The sequence below is a fragment of the Echinops telfairi genome, unplaced genomic scaffold (genome assembly GCF_000313985.2).
Source record: "Echinops telfairi isolate 266 unplaced genomic scaffold, ASM31398v2 ScPeMD7_31;HRSCAF=116, whole genome shotgun sequence".
NCBI classification, from domain to species: Eukaryota; Metazoa; Chordata; class Mammalia; order Afrosoricida; family Tenrecidae; genus Echinops; species Echinops telfairi.
Genome location: NW_022103928.1, coordinates 16,569,566 through 16,582,554, shown reverse-complemented (window position 1 = coordinate 16,582,554; position 12,989 = coordinate 16,569,566). Strand labels below are relative to the sequence as shown.

Genomic DNA, 12,989 nt, shown 5'->3' with positions numbered 1-12,989 from the left:
CTGGCAGGATGGAATCTGTCTCTGCTATGCATTAGCTGTCATCTTAGGGAAGTTCTTTAACTTCTCTGAGTCTTGCTTTAATCATCTCTAAAGCTAGGATAGCAGTCGCTCCCTCATAAGGAGCCCTGTGGTTAAACACGTGGCTGCTAAGCGAAAGGTCAGCTGTTTGAACCCAGTTGCTCTGCAGAATAAAGATGTGGAGATCTGTTTCCTTAAAGGCTTGGAATCTAGGTGAGGCAAATCCACTAGGCCCGATAAGGCCACAATGACTTGGAATTAAACATGGGGATCTGTGCAAAGTGCTACAAGTGGTGGTAGCCACTTGGCAAGTGTTCAGTGAAAGTTGAATTCCTAAAGGGAAACTGGAGATGTTCTTGGAGCCTGAAAGAGAAGAATGAGCAGTCGAATCTGCCTGACTCCAGAAGGCAGGTTCTTTCCTTGGGCCACACTGCCTTCCTTCACTGGGACCCCCAACAGCTCCCAGATGTGGATCAGGACACAAATCATTCTCTGGTTTGGAAACACTGTGGGTTTCTTCATAACCTCCACTCTTCCCCTCCTGCTCCAAACCCCGGTCTTTCCCAAGAAGTCTCTGACGCAGTTGGGATTAAGAGGGAACTGCTTGGAACATATGCCCTCAAGAACAGTAGAGGAAACAGGGATAATTAACATGGGATAAGCTTTCACATGTGAAGAAAATGTAACTGATTTATTTTTTCAATGCGATGAAAACCTGACCATTTCTGGCTCTACACAGGACACCTGTCATTTGCCCATTCAGCAGATATTCCTTAATATCTGTTGGGTGACTGCCATGCATTAGACACGATGTGGGGAGTTGGGGGTTCTAGGAACAGAGTAGAGACCATCGCTGCCCTCCTGGACCTTCTAACAAAGTCGGGGATCCTGATATTAAACAGATAATGACACCCATAAGATCTAATTGTAAATTGATGACATGCTAATAAGGCAGGTGAGAGGGCTCCCTAAGGAGCATGTCACTGAGGATCCGACCTTGTATTTAGGGGGCAGAGATCTGACACGGGGCACATGAGGAATAGTCCCTACAACAACTCTATAGAGCACTTTCAGGAGGGAGTTTCGTATTTCACAGGGCTCCAAACAACGAATCCACCCATTCCTAAGTATAGTAGATTATATCTCTTTGCCACATATGGTAGCATAGTTTGAAAAGTAAAATTTGGGCAATGATCCTTTGAGCTTTTCTTCATCTTTCTGGCTACTGTCTGAAGTGGAAGTGGAGTCTTGCAGACCACTGAATCACCAGGGACACTGGGTTGAACGGTGGCCACCCCAAACTCACGTCCTGTGGAGCTTCAGCCTGTGACTTGATTGGAAAGAGGGTCTTTGCAGCTGAGCTAAGCTAAGATCCTACTCGATTTGTGTGGGCCCTAAATCCAGCGAGCGGGACATCAAGAGGCCATGGAGAGGCACTCACGGGGAAAAGCCATGCGATGGTGGAGGGAAACATTGAGATTAATTGCTGGCACCCACTGGAAGTGAGGAGAGGGACCTGGCCCAGATTCTTCCTCGGAGCCTCCAGCGGAAAACTGAGGGAGCTGCCACCCTGATTTTAGGTATCTGGCCTCCAGACCTCGGAGAGAACAGAGTTCTGTGGTTGTCAGTCATCCAGAATGTGGCAAGGCGGTCCGCAGCCCGAGGAAACGAATCCACCCCTAAGTGAATGAGCAGTTAAGTTACGGCAAATGACTAACATTGGGAGACTAAGGGTTCAGGGCCATTCTTTTTGAGAACACTTCATGGACCCTTGGAGTACCTGAAACACTGCTGGAAAGGACACTCACGCAGGGGAAGCAATCCCATGGCCTCTTCAGACTTCTCACTGCACAGGGAGTAGGTGGACTCATGAAACAACATCGACACGTCTCCAGGGAAGGGTAACCATCCAGAGGATGCACCACTTACAGCCTTCGGATGGCGATTTGGCATAATGCAGCAATGCCTTAGAGAGGGTTATACGTGACCACTCCACCCACCTGTAGACGGCTTCATGGGGGAGAGGCACAGATGGGTGCACAGCAGGCATAGGGTGGGTGGATGATGCTTTACACAATACAGCAGAAAACTTGCAACACCACAAATCATGGGGAAAAAAGTCATCCGCTCAGTATGGCTCACTGGTGGTGCTCTTGGCATGCTGGATGCAGGATCCTCTGTCATTTATCAGGGTTTTTGACATCCTTAGACTCCCTACCCATTAGAATGCTAGCCCAGTGGGTCAAGTGTTAGACTGCTAACAGAAGGGTCAGGGGTTCAAATCCATCAGTCACTCCTCAGAAGAAAGATGAAGATGGCGTCCTACTTCTGTAAAGATGCGTGGTCTTGGAGACCCTAAGGAGCAGTGACACTCTGTCCCATAGGGTTACTGTGCATTGAAATGCACTCGGCGGTCACAGTGATTTTAGATAGAAAAGTACTTGTATACACATAATGGTTGGAAAACACAAATTTCCTTGATTGCTGGAATTCTGAGGGAGTTTTCTGCTTTCAAACATTCTATTCTTCTTCTGCCCCACTCACCCTCCTCTGAGCACTTCTTCCCATTAAACATGAGGGAAAGGCTATTCATAATTTGGAGAGCAAAAAGATGATTTCTCCCCCAGACTGCACCTCACGCTACCTCTCTTCTTTTGACACAGCAGGCGTGGCAGGACCTGCCTTGGACAGCTGACTCTGTTCCGGCAGCATGAGCAGGAGATGTGGGACCAACACCTTGTGAGCGGCTCAGCCCTCAGCCACCTTGATGGCTGTAACTGCGGTCCTGGAGCGTACCCTGGGTGGATGCTCAATAAATGTTTGCTGCATCAAGTCACCCTTTTTGTCTTGTCATTGTTACTACATGCTGTCCAGTTAATTCTGACTCATAGCAACCTTGTAAAAACCCAAAAAACCCCAAACTCAATGCCATCAAATCAATTCCAACCGATAGCGACCCTTTAGACCTGGATAGAGCTGCCCCTGTGGCTTTTGAGACTTGAATTTTTTATGGGATTAGAAAACCTCATCCTTCTATCACAGAGCAGCTGATGCTATTGAACTACTAATCTTGTGGGTAGCAGCCCAATGTGTGCTCACTACATGACGCTATGAAAAGTTTGGGAGTTCCTAGGGAGATACTACACTGGTGTAGCCAGGCCGTTGGAAAAAGCACAAGATGATACTGTGTGGTTTAAAATCAAGAAAGGCGATGTCGAGGTTCTACCCTCTCACCATGCTTACGTAATCTGTACGCTGAAAAAATGATCCAAGCAGCTGGACTATATGAAGAAGCAGGTGGCATCGGGATTAGAGGAAGACTCTTTAACAACTTGTAACATGCAAATGAACAACAAAGATGTCCCTTTGAAGTCTAAGGTGTCTCTGATCCAAGCCATGGTATTGTCATTCGAAAGCTGGACAATGCATAAGGAAGATCAAAGAAGTGCTGATGCTTTTGAATTATAGAGTTGGGGAAGAACATGGACTGTACCATGCATTGCCAATACAACAGACAGATCTGTGTGGGAAGATGTACAGTAGAATGTTCCTTAGAAGTATAGTTTGGACATGTCACTAGCAAGGACCAGTCCCTGGAGACGGACATCAGTGAGAAAGACGAAGCCTTTCAGTGAGATGGGCTCGGGTAGTGGCTGCAACCATGAGCTCAAACAAAAGACTGAGTGTCAGGCGATGTTTCAGTCTGTTGGACTCAGGACCACATGAGGTAGAACCATCTCGAGGGTCCCTAACAGCAACCCCACTTGTTAGAGGAGCACACGGCAGACGGGTTAGAATTCCTGAGCTTGTGGTTCGTAGCCGATCACTTACCATTCCACTAACCGGGCTCCTCTTTTCCTCCTGACTGGGCCAGACTGTGCTGAAAGATCCTTTGGGTTTGGAGGTAAAGATACCACCTTTACACAGTGGTTCTTAATTAGAGTGTCCCCTTCCAAGGGCGCCTGGCAATGGCTGGAGACATTTTTGGTTGTCACCACTCAATAGAGATCAGGGAAGCTATATGACATCCTCCCGCACATCAGAGAGCCCCCACAACAAAGAACTGATATCCCAAACGTGTCAATTGTGCGAACGTTGAGCAATTGTGCTACCATGGATTTCACCTAGTCTTATAGCTTATTAATATTTTCCAGATTCTTCCAGAAGCTTTCCCTCCACTGTAAATTCATCACCAGAGTATCTCTAGAGGAGACAGGGCACATGCTTTTAATGCTTTGTGGCATTGAATGGAAACTAGACTGGTAGGTGATTTTTCATGGTGAGTCGGGAGCACAGTAGAGCTTTCGGGATATGTTAGACGCCATATTTGGAGTGAGTGAAGGCAAAGACTTGAGGAACTTTCCTGATTGGTTCTAGGTGCACCTGTCAGAAAACACAACAAACGCCTTTCTTTTCTGGCAGCGCCTGGTTATTATTTTCCCCACAGCTTTTTAAAAGTTGGGTTTGGGTGCTGATTCTTATAAAATTAAATGCCCAGATTCAAGAACAGTTCCCTAAATGGGAGGTGACTTCCATAGGCATTATATTAAATTGAAAGTATTGCTTAGAAGAAATAGAATAAGGCAGAGGGTTACCTTAAGGTATATTACCAACTCCACGATCTCAGAAAGTTAAATGAAAGATTTCTAATAAAAATGAAAGGACATTACTTTCAACTCTAACTAGCCTTTCATACTTTGCTCTAGCACAAAGCATTTTAACATTCCCTATAATTTCTCTTGATGGAAAAAAAATGACTCTCTTCAAATCAGACTACAAACATGACATTAAACATGAGAAGTCTTATTAGCAAAAAGCATTGAGGGACTTGGGTTTTTCCAATAATAGACCGATATTAGATAGCTTTTGTTGTTGCTGCTAGATACCATCTCACAGACCCTCTATTTGAGCAACGAGGGTGACTCCTTCAAGGAGATGGATGGACACAGTGGCTACAACAATGGGCTCAAACAGAGGCATGATTGTGAGGATGGTACAGGACTGGGCAGTGTACCCTGTGTGGTACCCAGGGGCACTCTGAGTCAGAATCAATTTGATAGTACCTTACAACAGCAATAACACAGCCAATTCCCTAAGTAGCAGACTTTAAGAGAAGTTATAATTTGAAAATTTGAAGCCTATTCCTTCAACACACCATGATTCCTTCAAACACCTTTAGAACAAGCTTGTATTTTATTAGATAAGTACAGAGCTCTTAAGTAACTTGAAGAGATAGTCTCTCTCTGGAGGGCAATTTTCCTTTCTAGTTATGTGAGTCAGAGAGGTTTGGGTATGGCTAGGGAATAGGGAGAAGAATCTGTCTTTACTAAAAAAAAAAAACACAGAAAGAAAGAAAAAACCAACAGAATTCTAAGAGATAAAAAATACATTTTCCTTTAGCGCTATTCAAGACTTTTGCTAAAACCATCAGTCACTCACAGCAAGTCAAAGAGAGTACAAGCTTGTACTTCCCAAAGTCATTGTAATAGTTAGGTTTATTGTGCCAACCTGGCCAATAGGAATAGGTGGGATTAATCAGGTCGCAATTTGATTGGAGGGCAAAGAGATAAATGACTCTGCAAGGGCCGCCCCTCTCTCTTGCTCTCTGGTGATTGGACCAGCATGTTGCTGCTTTAGCTAGTTCTCGGCTTCCACTTGTGAGCTACACCACCGGTGGGCCCAGTCAATCCGTGAATCATGTTGCTAGAGGTTGAGGCCCTTTATTGCTTGAGCTTGAGGCTGGTGGACCCTGTGGCGTTGCATTGCTTGAGTTCGATATCCCACCAGGGCCTGTTTCACTAAGCTCCCAAGCTACTGACTGTTGCTGACCCACCCTGCTGTTTGCTGCCTGAGGACAGACTCTGCCTGCCTTGCCCCAGGGAGGACTCTGCTGTTTGCTACCTTGACTTTAGACCTGGCAGTCCACATGAGTTGAAGAACTTCAAATATATTAATTGCTCCACGAAAGTGAGTTGAACTGAGTGTGAGCCCTCTCTACTGCTATGTGGACTAATTAACTGTTATATTCCTTCTGGTTGTATACACCTATCCATGTACATATATAATCATACGTGTCCTGGTTTTGTTTCTCTAGATTACCCTGCCTGACACAGTCATTCACGGTGAATGGCTTCCAAAATAACATTTAAGACAAAACAAAAGCAGTTGCTCTTGAGTTGATGCTGACTCCATGCAGTGGGGCTGTGCTCAGAGGGTTGCCAGGGGCTGATTGTGTGGAGGTGTATTACCAGGGCTCTCTTTCAAGGCACTTCGAGATGGCTTTGAACCTTTAACCTTTCAGTCAAGTACTTAAACATTTGTGTCACTCAGGGATCCCCCTGCCACATACCATAATCTCTCACTTTTGGATTTGGTAAATCACACCAAGACTCTCAGCTTCTGTTCTCTTGGGCCCATGAGAGTAGAGCACTGGTTGTCAATCAGAGTATCATGGAATGCTGTTTAATGGTCATACAGTAGCCTCTACCCACTGGGTTCTGCAGACAGCCTGACTTAGAGAAACGAGGGCCCAGGATAGCAGGAAGCAATACCTATCAGGTGATCAAAAGACGGGTGGTTTTTTTTCTCTAAGATGTTGCTGGAAATGAGGTTAGTCACAAAATGAAACAAGTTCACAGATGTATGTAGGTGTGAATAACTCTCTGTTCAAGTACTGGCTGCAGAAAGGCAATGCTGAACAAAGATATTCAATCACTCACCACCTCATGTACGTTTCCACAAAAATTCAGCCAAATTTATCTCCCTTTCCTGAAACAAATTATTTAATAACACTATCTTCAACCCAAAAAGAGAACAGGAAAAGCCATCAACTCAATCTAAAAAACGTAGGTTCTTTGACTCCCCTGCTGATAGCCCAATGTCTGTCTCAGTGCTGTACTCCATCCTCCATTCGCAGGGGGAACCTGTGCGGATGCTTCTATCCTGAGGTATTTTCTCTGTCGTAGGAATCAGAACAGGGATCACAGAACTGTAATGCCTACAGGGCTGGTGAAGGTGACACAAGAGGATGAGACGACGCTGTGGGGACAGAGACGGCTTGCCGGCATCAAATTCTGTCTCAAATGAACGGTTAGCCCTCAGCTCCAACTAATTCTATCCTGGTAGTAAGGAGATCCCGATGCCTGCAGACCCTCGACGTTTCAAAGACAGAAATACACACTTTTCACTGAAAATGCCTACTTTTTAAATATCAGCAGGAAATGCAAATGGAAGGAGAAAGAGAAAAGACACAAACTCAGCTGGCTGTACAAATCCAACCAGTGTGCCCCATGTCCTCTGCCAATGTGCAACCTCCATACTGGAAGAAGAACCCGAGGAAAGCCTAATCAAAGAGGTAATATCAGGGTACTACTCTTTAAGATGCCTTTGCATTCTTGGGTCTCCCTTAATTATGCAATTAAACAGAGCTTTATTTATTTATTTATTTATTTATTTATTCCTTTCCTTCGTAACAGCAGGATCACATTGAAGGTTCCTGACTAAAACTGCCACAGCTGTGGAAGCTTCAAAACATCTTGCCAGGTACAGACGAGATCTCCAGTGAAATAAATTTTGTGTGTCAGAGAAAGGCAATCGTGGGTCAGAAGCTTAAGATTCTGCTATCTCTCAAAGGCTCCTGGGGAAGATTATAAAAATACCCAGAAGCTGCTGCTAAGCCAACGTGAGGGCGGGCGAAGAAAACATTCTGAGCATCAAGCAATGCAAAGCAGAGGCTGTGTGTCACTGATAAAAATGCAGTGAAACAGACAGAAGCCAAGTTCTTCTAATCGAGCCAATCGTATTGACAGCCTCTGGGTAGGGCCAAGATGTGTCACACAATGCCAATGTCTGTCTTCGTGAAGCAAGATCCATCTTCATGTCTAAACACAGCAGATCTCACTGGGAAGCAGACAACCAATCCACACTTCCTCTCATAGAATCATCACTTTGAGAGGCTTGGTCTCCAAGTGTCAGAGTCCTTGTTAAAGAAGCCTCCCGTTAACAGTCAGCAAAGGCCACAACTGAGTAAATGAGCTAACCGGCTACTCAACACGCCCCTCTCTCTTCCCCATTCCCCACGAGGACCCCGACCACTCTCTGAATCAGCCACGCCAACTCTGCCCTTTATCCGGGAATGAGGAAGAAAGGACGAGACACAGGTAAAAGCCCAAACCACGGTCACCCTCGCTCGGAGGACCAGTACCTGCTCAGGCTTCAGTCCCGGCGGGACCCAGGCATACTCTTCCAGGGCGCAGCCGGAGTCATCGTCGGAGGTGGAGTTCCTCTGGAAGTCAAACATGAGCTTGCTGACCGTCTTCTCCATCTCGAGCGGCATCACTGTCACCATGTGCTCCTCCTGGGGACACTTGCAGTGCAGGCAGATCTTCCTGGAGGCGGCAAAGGGGGGAGGTGAGATGGACGCGAGAGGAGCCCATGTTCTCAGGAGGCCTGCCAGCCCCCTGCCCTTACAGGTGAAACCATAAACACATTCCTTGGCAGCAGGCTTGAGACAAAGCCCCCAGCATCGCCTAGCTTTGGAGAAGGCGTGGCCCCGCTCCAGTGCAAACAACTGGAAAGGCGAGGGGCGACCAGGGAAGATGGCGAAGGAGGTTTCAACTCGGTCTGCAAGTTTTGCGTAAGGAAATGTATCCATACCCGCACGCGCAGCGCACACACGCTCTCAGCATTTTACCGAGCAGAAGGGTGAATCTGGACAGTGATCACAAGTCTGCGGACTGTAAGAGTAACTTACAAGGCATAATACATGCAAGAAGGCTTCAAAAAGTTCAAAGGGAAATGGAAGGCAAAGGCCGTGGAATTTCCCCACAACCTCTTTGCAGCCCCACGCATCCATATGGAGTTTCAAAGTGGCATGATTGTTAGCAACTCAATTATTATCCAAAAGGTTGGCAGGTGACATCCACCTGAGGCACTTCAGAAAAACACCTGGTGAAGCCACTGAACGCCACAGCCGTTCAAACTCTGTAGTCTGTAGTGCTCCCTTCTCTCTCTCTCTCCTCTCCTGTTGTTCTCTCACTCTCTCTCTGACACACACACACACACACTCTCTCTCTCTCTCTCTCTCTCTATGAGTCGGAATCAATTCCATCTGACAGCAACTTAAAGGTTATTATTTTGATTAATATAAAGGAACTTCAAAAAGCTCATGGAAAAATGGAATTATAAAGAAAGAGTAGAAATTTCCCACAATTTTCTAAGCTCCTTTTTGGTATATACCATACATACTCAAGTATAAGCCAACCCAAATATTAGTGGAGGCACCTAATTTTACCACAAAACTGCATAAAAAATGTGCTGAAAAACGTGGCTTATACACGAGTATATACGGTAGTGACCACATAGTAACACATATGCCAAGCACATTTTTAGAACCTTGGGGAACAAATGAAGTGGTTTTAAAATGAAATTTTCTTCACTAAAATTCCCACTAAACATACCTGGCCCTCAGGTCTCATGGGAAAGGTATTTTTACCTCTACTAGAGATTCCTCTAGGCTGGAAATTTTAATTAGCAACTCAAGTTTTCCCAGTGTTGGTAGTTTTATCTATAGTGTATACACACACACACACACACACACGTGTGTGTGTGTGTGTGTGTGTGTTACTGCAAAAGATAACAGCCACAGATTAAAATCTCTCCCTAAAATTGAACATCCTCTTTTGAGGTTACCAGTTGTTCCCTTATCCACTGCTGTACATATGATGGAGAAACAAAAGAGGTTGATGCCCACAACACAAGCAATTGTAGTTTCTACCAATCATATCTGAAAGCAGAAGAAAAGAATGGGAGGGAAACATAATGAGATATTCGATGGATATGCCAATCATTATGATTGCTCAGGAAAGCCTTAGACAGGGCACATAGGAGCCCAGAATCCTAATACTTATTTCTAAAAACAGTTTTATTAAGATAAAATCCAGAGGACATGAAATCACCATTTTAATATGTGTAATTCAGTGGCTTCTAGCGTGTTCATAGACTGTTGCAACAGTTGCTATGACCTAAGTTTAGCATATTTTCATCCTCCTAAAAGGGACCTGAGCCCAGTAGCAATAATATTCTTCTCATATCTCCCTGCTCGTAGCCCTTGGCAACCGCTGATCTACTTTATGGTCTATGCAGATTTGCCTATTCTGGATACTTCACATAAATAGAACCCTATATTGCGAGGCCTTCTGTAGACAGCCTCTTTCACTTTCTCTGGGATGCTACTGCAAACAGAATTGTTTTCTTTGTGTCATCAACACGTAGTCGTGGATCGATTACTAGTGTGCAAATACCATCGACTTTTGTACCATACATGTAAACGTGCCACATCTGGACTGTGAAACAAAGACGACCTTAAGGGAAATAGGAGGCTAGTCCTGCCCAGAGAGGCTTCTCGGATTCCCCCGCTTCCTGTTCATCAGTGGAAAGTATCCGCCCAGAGAGTGCACCCCTCAGACCCGGTTTGCTGGTCTCAGACAGGGAGGAATTCCATCCCGAGCCGGCTGCTAATTTAAAAAAATAGTCAAGTGCCCAAGAACTCTTTAATTAATCAGCTACTCTGAAAGAGGCTGGGGCCGTTGGGAAGCAGGCAGATCCATCCCCACCCCTCCGCTCCCTGTCACAGATATTTTCAGGCCACTTTATGACTTATGGAAAGACATTTTCAGTGTGCATAAAGGAAGTTTAGTAAGCTCTTCAGCAACTAATGCTTCTTACTAGAAAGTCACACTTTTAAAAAAATGCAGGGGAATTGTACTACCTCAGTTCTCAGACTATGTACAGGTGAGATGCGTGGATTTCGCAAGACAGGGCAAAGCACAGCATGGAACGTCGGATGGACATGATCGAGGGAACTGCAGCTTCAAGCGAAGAAGAAAATGACCAGGAGGAAGTAAACCACGAAATTACGGATCCGAACCACAGGGAGTCTCTGAAGCAAACAGATGGACAAGGGAAGGGGGGATGAGCGTGAAGGGGCCGATTTAGACACTCAGCTCACATGGATTAAAAAAACTACTAAAAACAACAGTGAAGCCAAAGTTGGTGTTTTCAACCCATCCAACCGTTCTGCGCCACAGAATAAAGACCTGGCAATGTGCTTCCATCAACAGGACAACCTGGAGAACTCACTGGGACCCGGGTGGTGCAGTGGTTACTCTTCGGGCTGCGATCCACAAGGTTGGCAACTGGAAACCATCAGCCACTCCGTGGGAAAACGTCGGAGCTTTGCACTTCCTGTGACCAGTTACAGTCCCCGAAACTGTAGGGGTTGTCACTATGAGTCGTCATTGTCTCCGTGGCAGTGAGTCTGGGGCTTGGGGGAGAGCACTCTGGGGCTCACGGAGTTGCTATGAGTCGGAATCTCCGCATGGGCACCCGATAACAAGTAAGCAAAAGGAAACAAAACAAAGAGTGACTCCGAATCAAGCAGAGTGTGAGGGTAGAGGTATATGAGGTGGTACCCCCCCACCCCAAACCGTATTTTTACTGTTTTCAAAGCTATGTATTCAAAATACTCTCCATTACACTTAATACATTTGTCAAATCTACGATTCCATTCTTGGAAACAGTTTTCAAACTCATCTGTTTGGATGACAGATAACATCTCGTTTTTTTCTTCACCTCTTCTATGTCATCAAACCACTGTCCTTTCATGACCCTCTTCATTCATGGAAACAAAAAGAAGTCACATGGAGTGAGGTCAGGTGAGTAAGGTGCATAGGGCAAGAGAGGCATGCTGTTTTTTGTCAAAAAATGGCCACTGAGACGGCTGTGTGAGAAGGTGCATTGTCATGGTGGCAAAACCAGTTCTGCGTCTACCACAAATCAGGCCCTTTTTTGTGGGACACTGTTATGCAATCTTTTCAGAACCTCTAAATAGAAAGCTTGATTAACAATCTGACCTGGTGGAATGAACTCCAAATGCACTATCCCCGTCACATCAATAAAGCAAATGAGCATCGTCTTGATCTTTGATTTCACTTGACAGGCCTTTGTGCGTGTGTGTGTGAGGTGACAATGACGTCTTCCAATGGCTTGGTTGATGTTTGCTTTGGGGTCATAAGAATAGCAGCATGTCTCATCACCAGGAATGACTTGGGGGAACAAAACGTCTGGGCACTTCAGAGCTGTCTTTCACAGCACGGCATGTTTCCAGTCAAAGCTCTTTTTGCTGGTCAGTCAGAACCCAAGGCACACATTTTGCAGTGACCCTTCTCATTCCCAATGCTTCCATTAAAATTTGCTGAACTGATAACGTCCCCATCTCTTCAATGGTCCGTCGTTGGTCTGTGAGCACAATGCATACATTTTGTTGACATTTCGTCAGTTCGGGAAGTTAATGGACATCCAGAATGAGGTTTGTCAGCAATTGACATTTTGCCTTTTTTGAAACAAGAAATCCACTCGTACACTTGAGGTTTTATTCCCCATAGCACTGTCCTTGTAAGCTGTGTTCAACATCACAACGGTTTCTGTGGCACTTTCCCCAAGCAGGAAACAAAAAGTTCACAGCTGCACACTGTTCTCTTCAATTGGCCTTCACACACACAAGAACAACGAGGTTTGAGCGAAACAGCTTTGACAAAAAAATTCACTGTGACCAGAGGGAACCTTCCCAGGTGATGGAACTGGGTAAACTAACTCAGAGCGAGTTGTTCTATGCTTTACCAAGCAGGAAAAATGTGTAATATGAAAGCTCTGCCCAGTGGAGCTTTGTTCTGGTGTGTGTGTGTAACCCCCTTGTACACCAAGCAACAGGTGTCCTGGGTCTATGGCTTGTACTTACTAGAAACCTAAAGGCTGGTAGTTTGACACTGCATCCCACTGAAAGTGCTGCCAAACAAGAAAGACCTGGCCATCTGCTTCCATAATAACAAAAGTATAGCATCTGGGGTCTTAAAAGGTTGAAGGTAAACAAGCGGCCATCTAGCTCAGAAGCAACAAAGCCCACATGGAACAAC

General features: G+C 45.4%; 1 protein-coding gene across 2 annotated transcripts in view; it reads right to left on the bottom strand.

The window, feature by feature from the left end:
- The window catches only part of PRICKLE2 (prickle planar cell polarity protein 2), a 181,002-nt gene that overhangs the window by 94,983 nt on the left and 73,030 nt on the right, over positions 1–12,989 (bottom strand). For both annotated transcript variants that reach the window (XM_045289881.1, XM_004702414.2), the window contains exon 2: positions 8,222–8,405. In XM_045289881.1, the coding sequence (XP_045145816.1) occupies positions 8,222–8,365 (144 nt within the window). In that variant the 5' untranslated portion in view covers positions 8,366–8,405. The remainder of the gene's footprint in view (positions 1–8,221; positions 8,406–12,989) is intronic.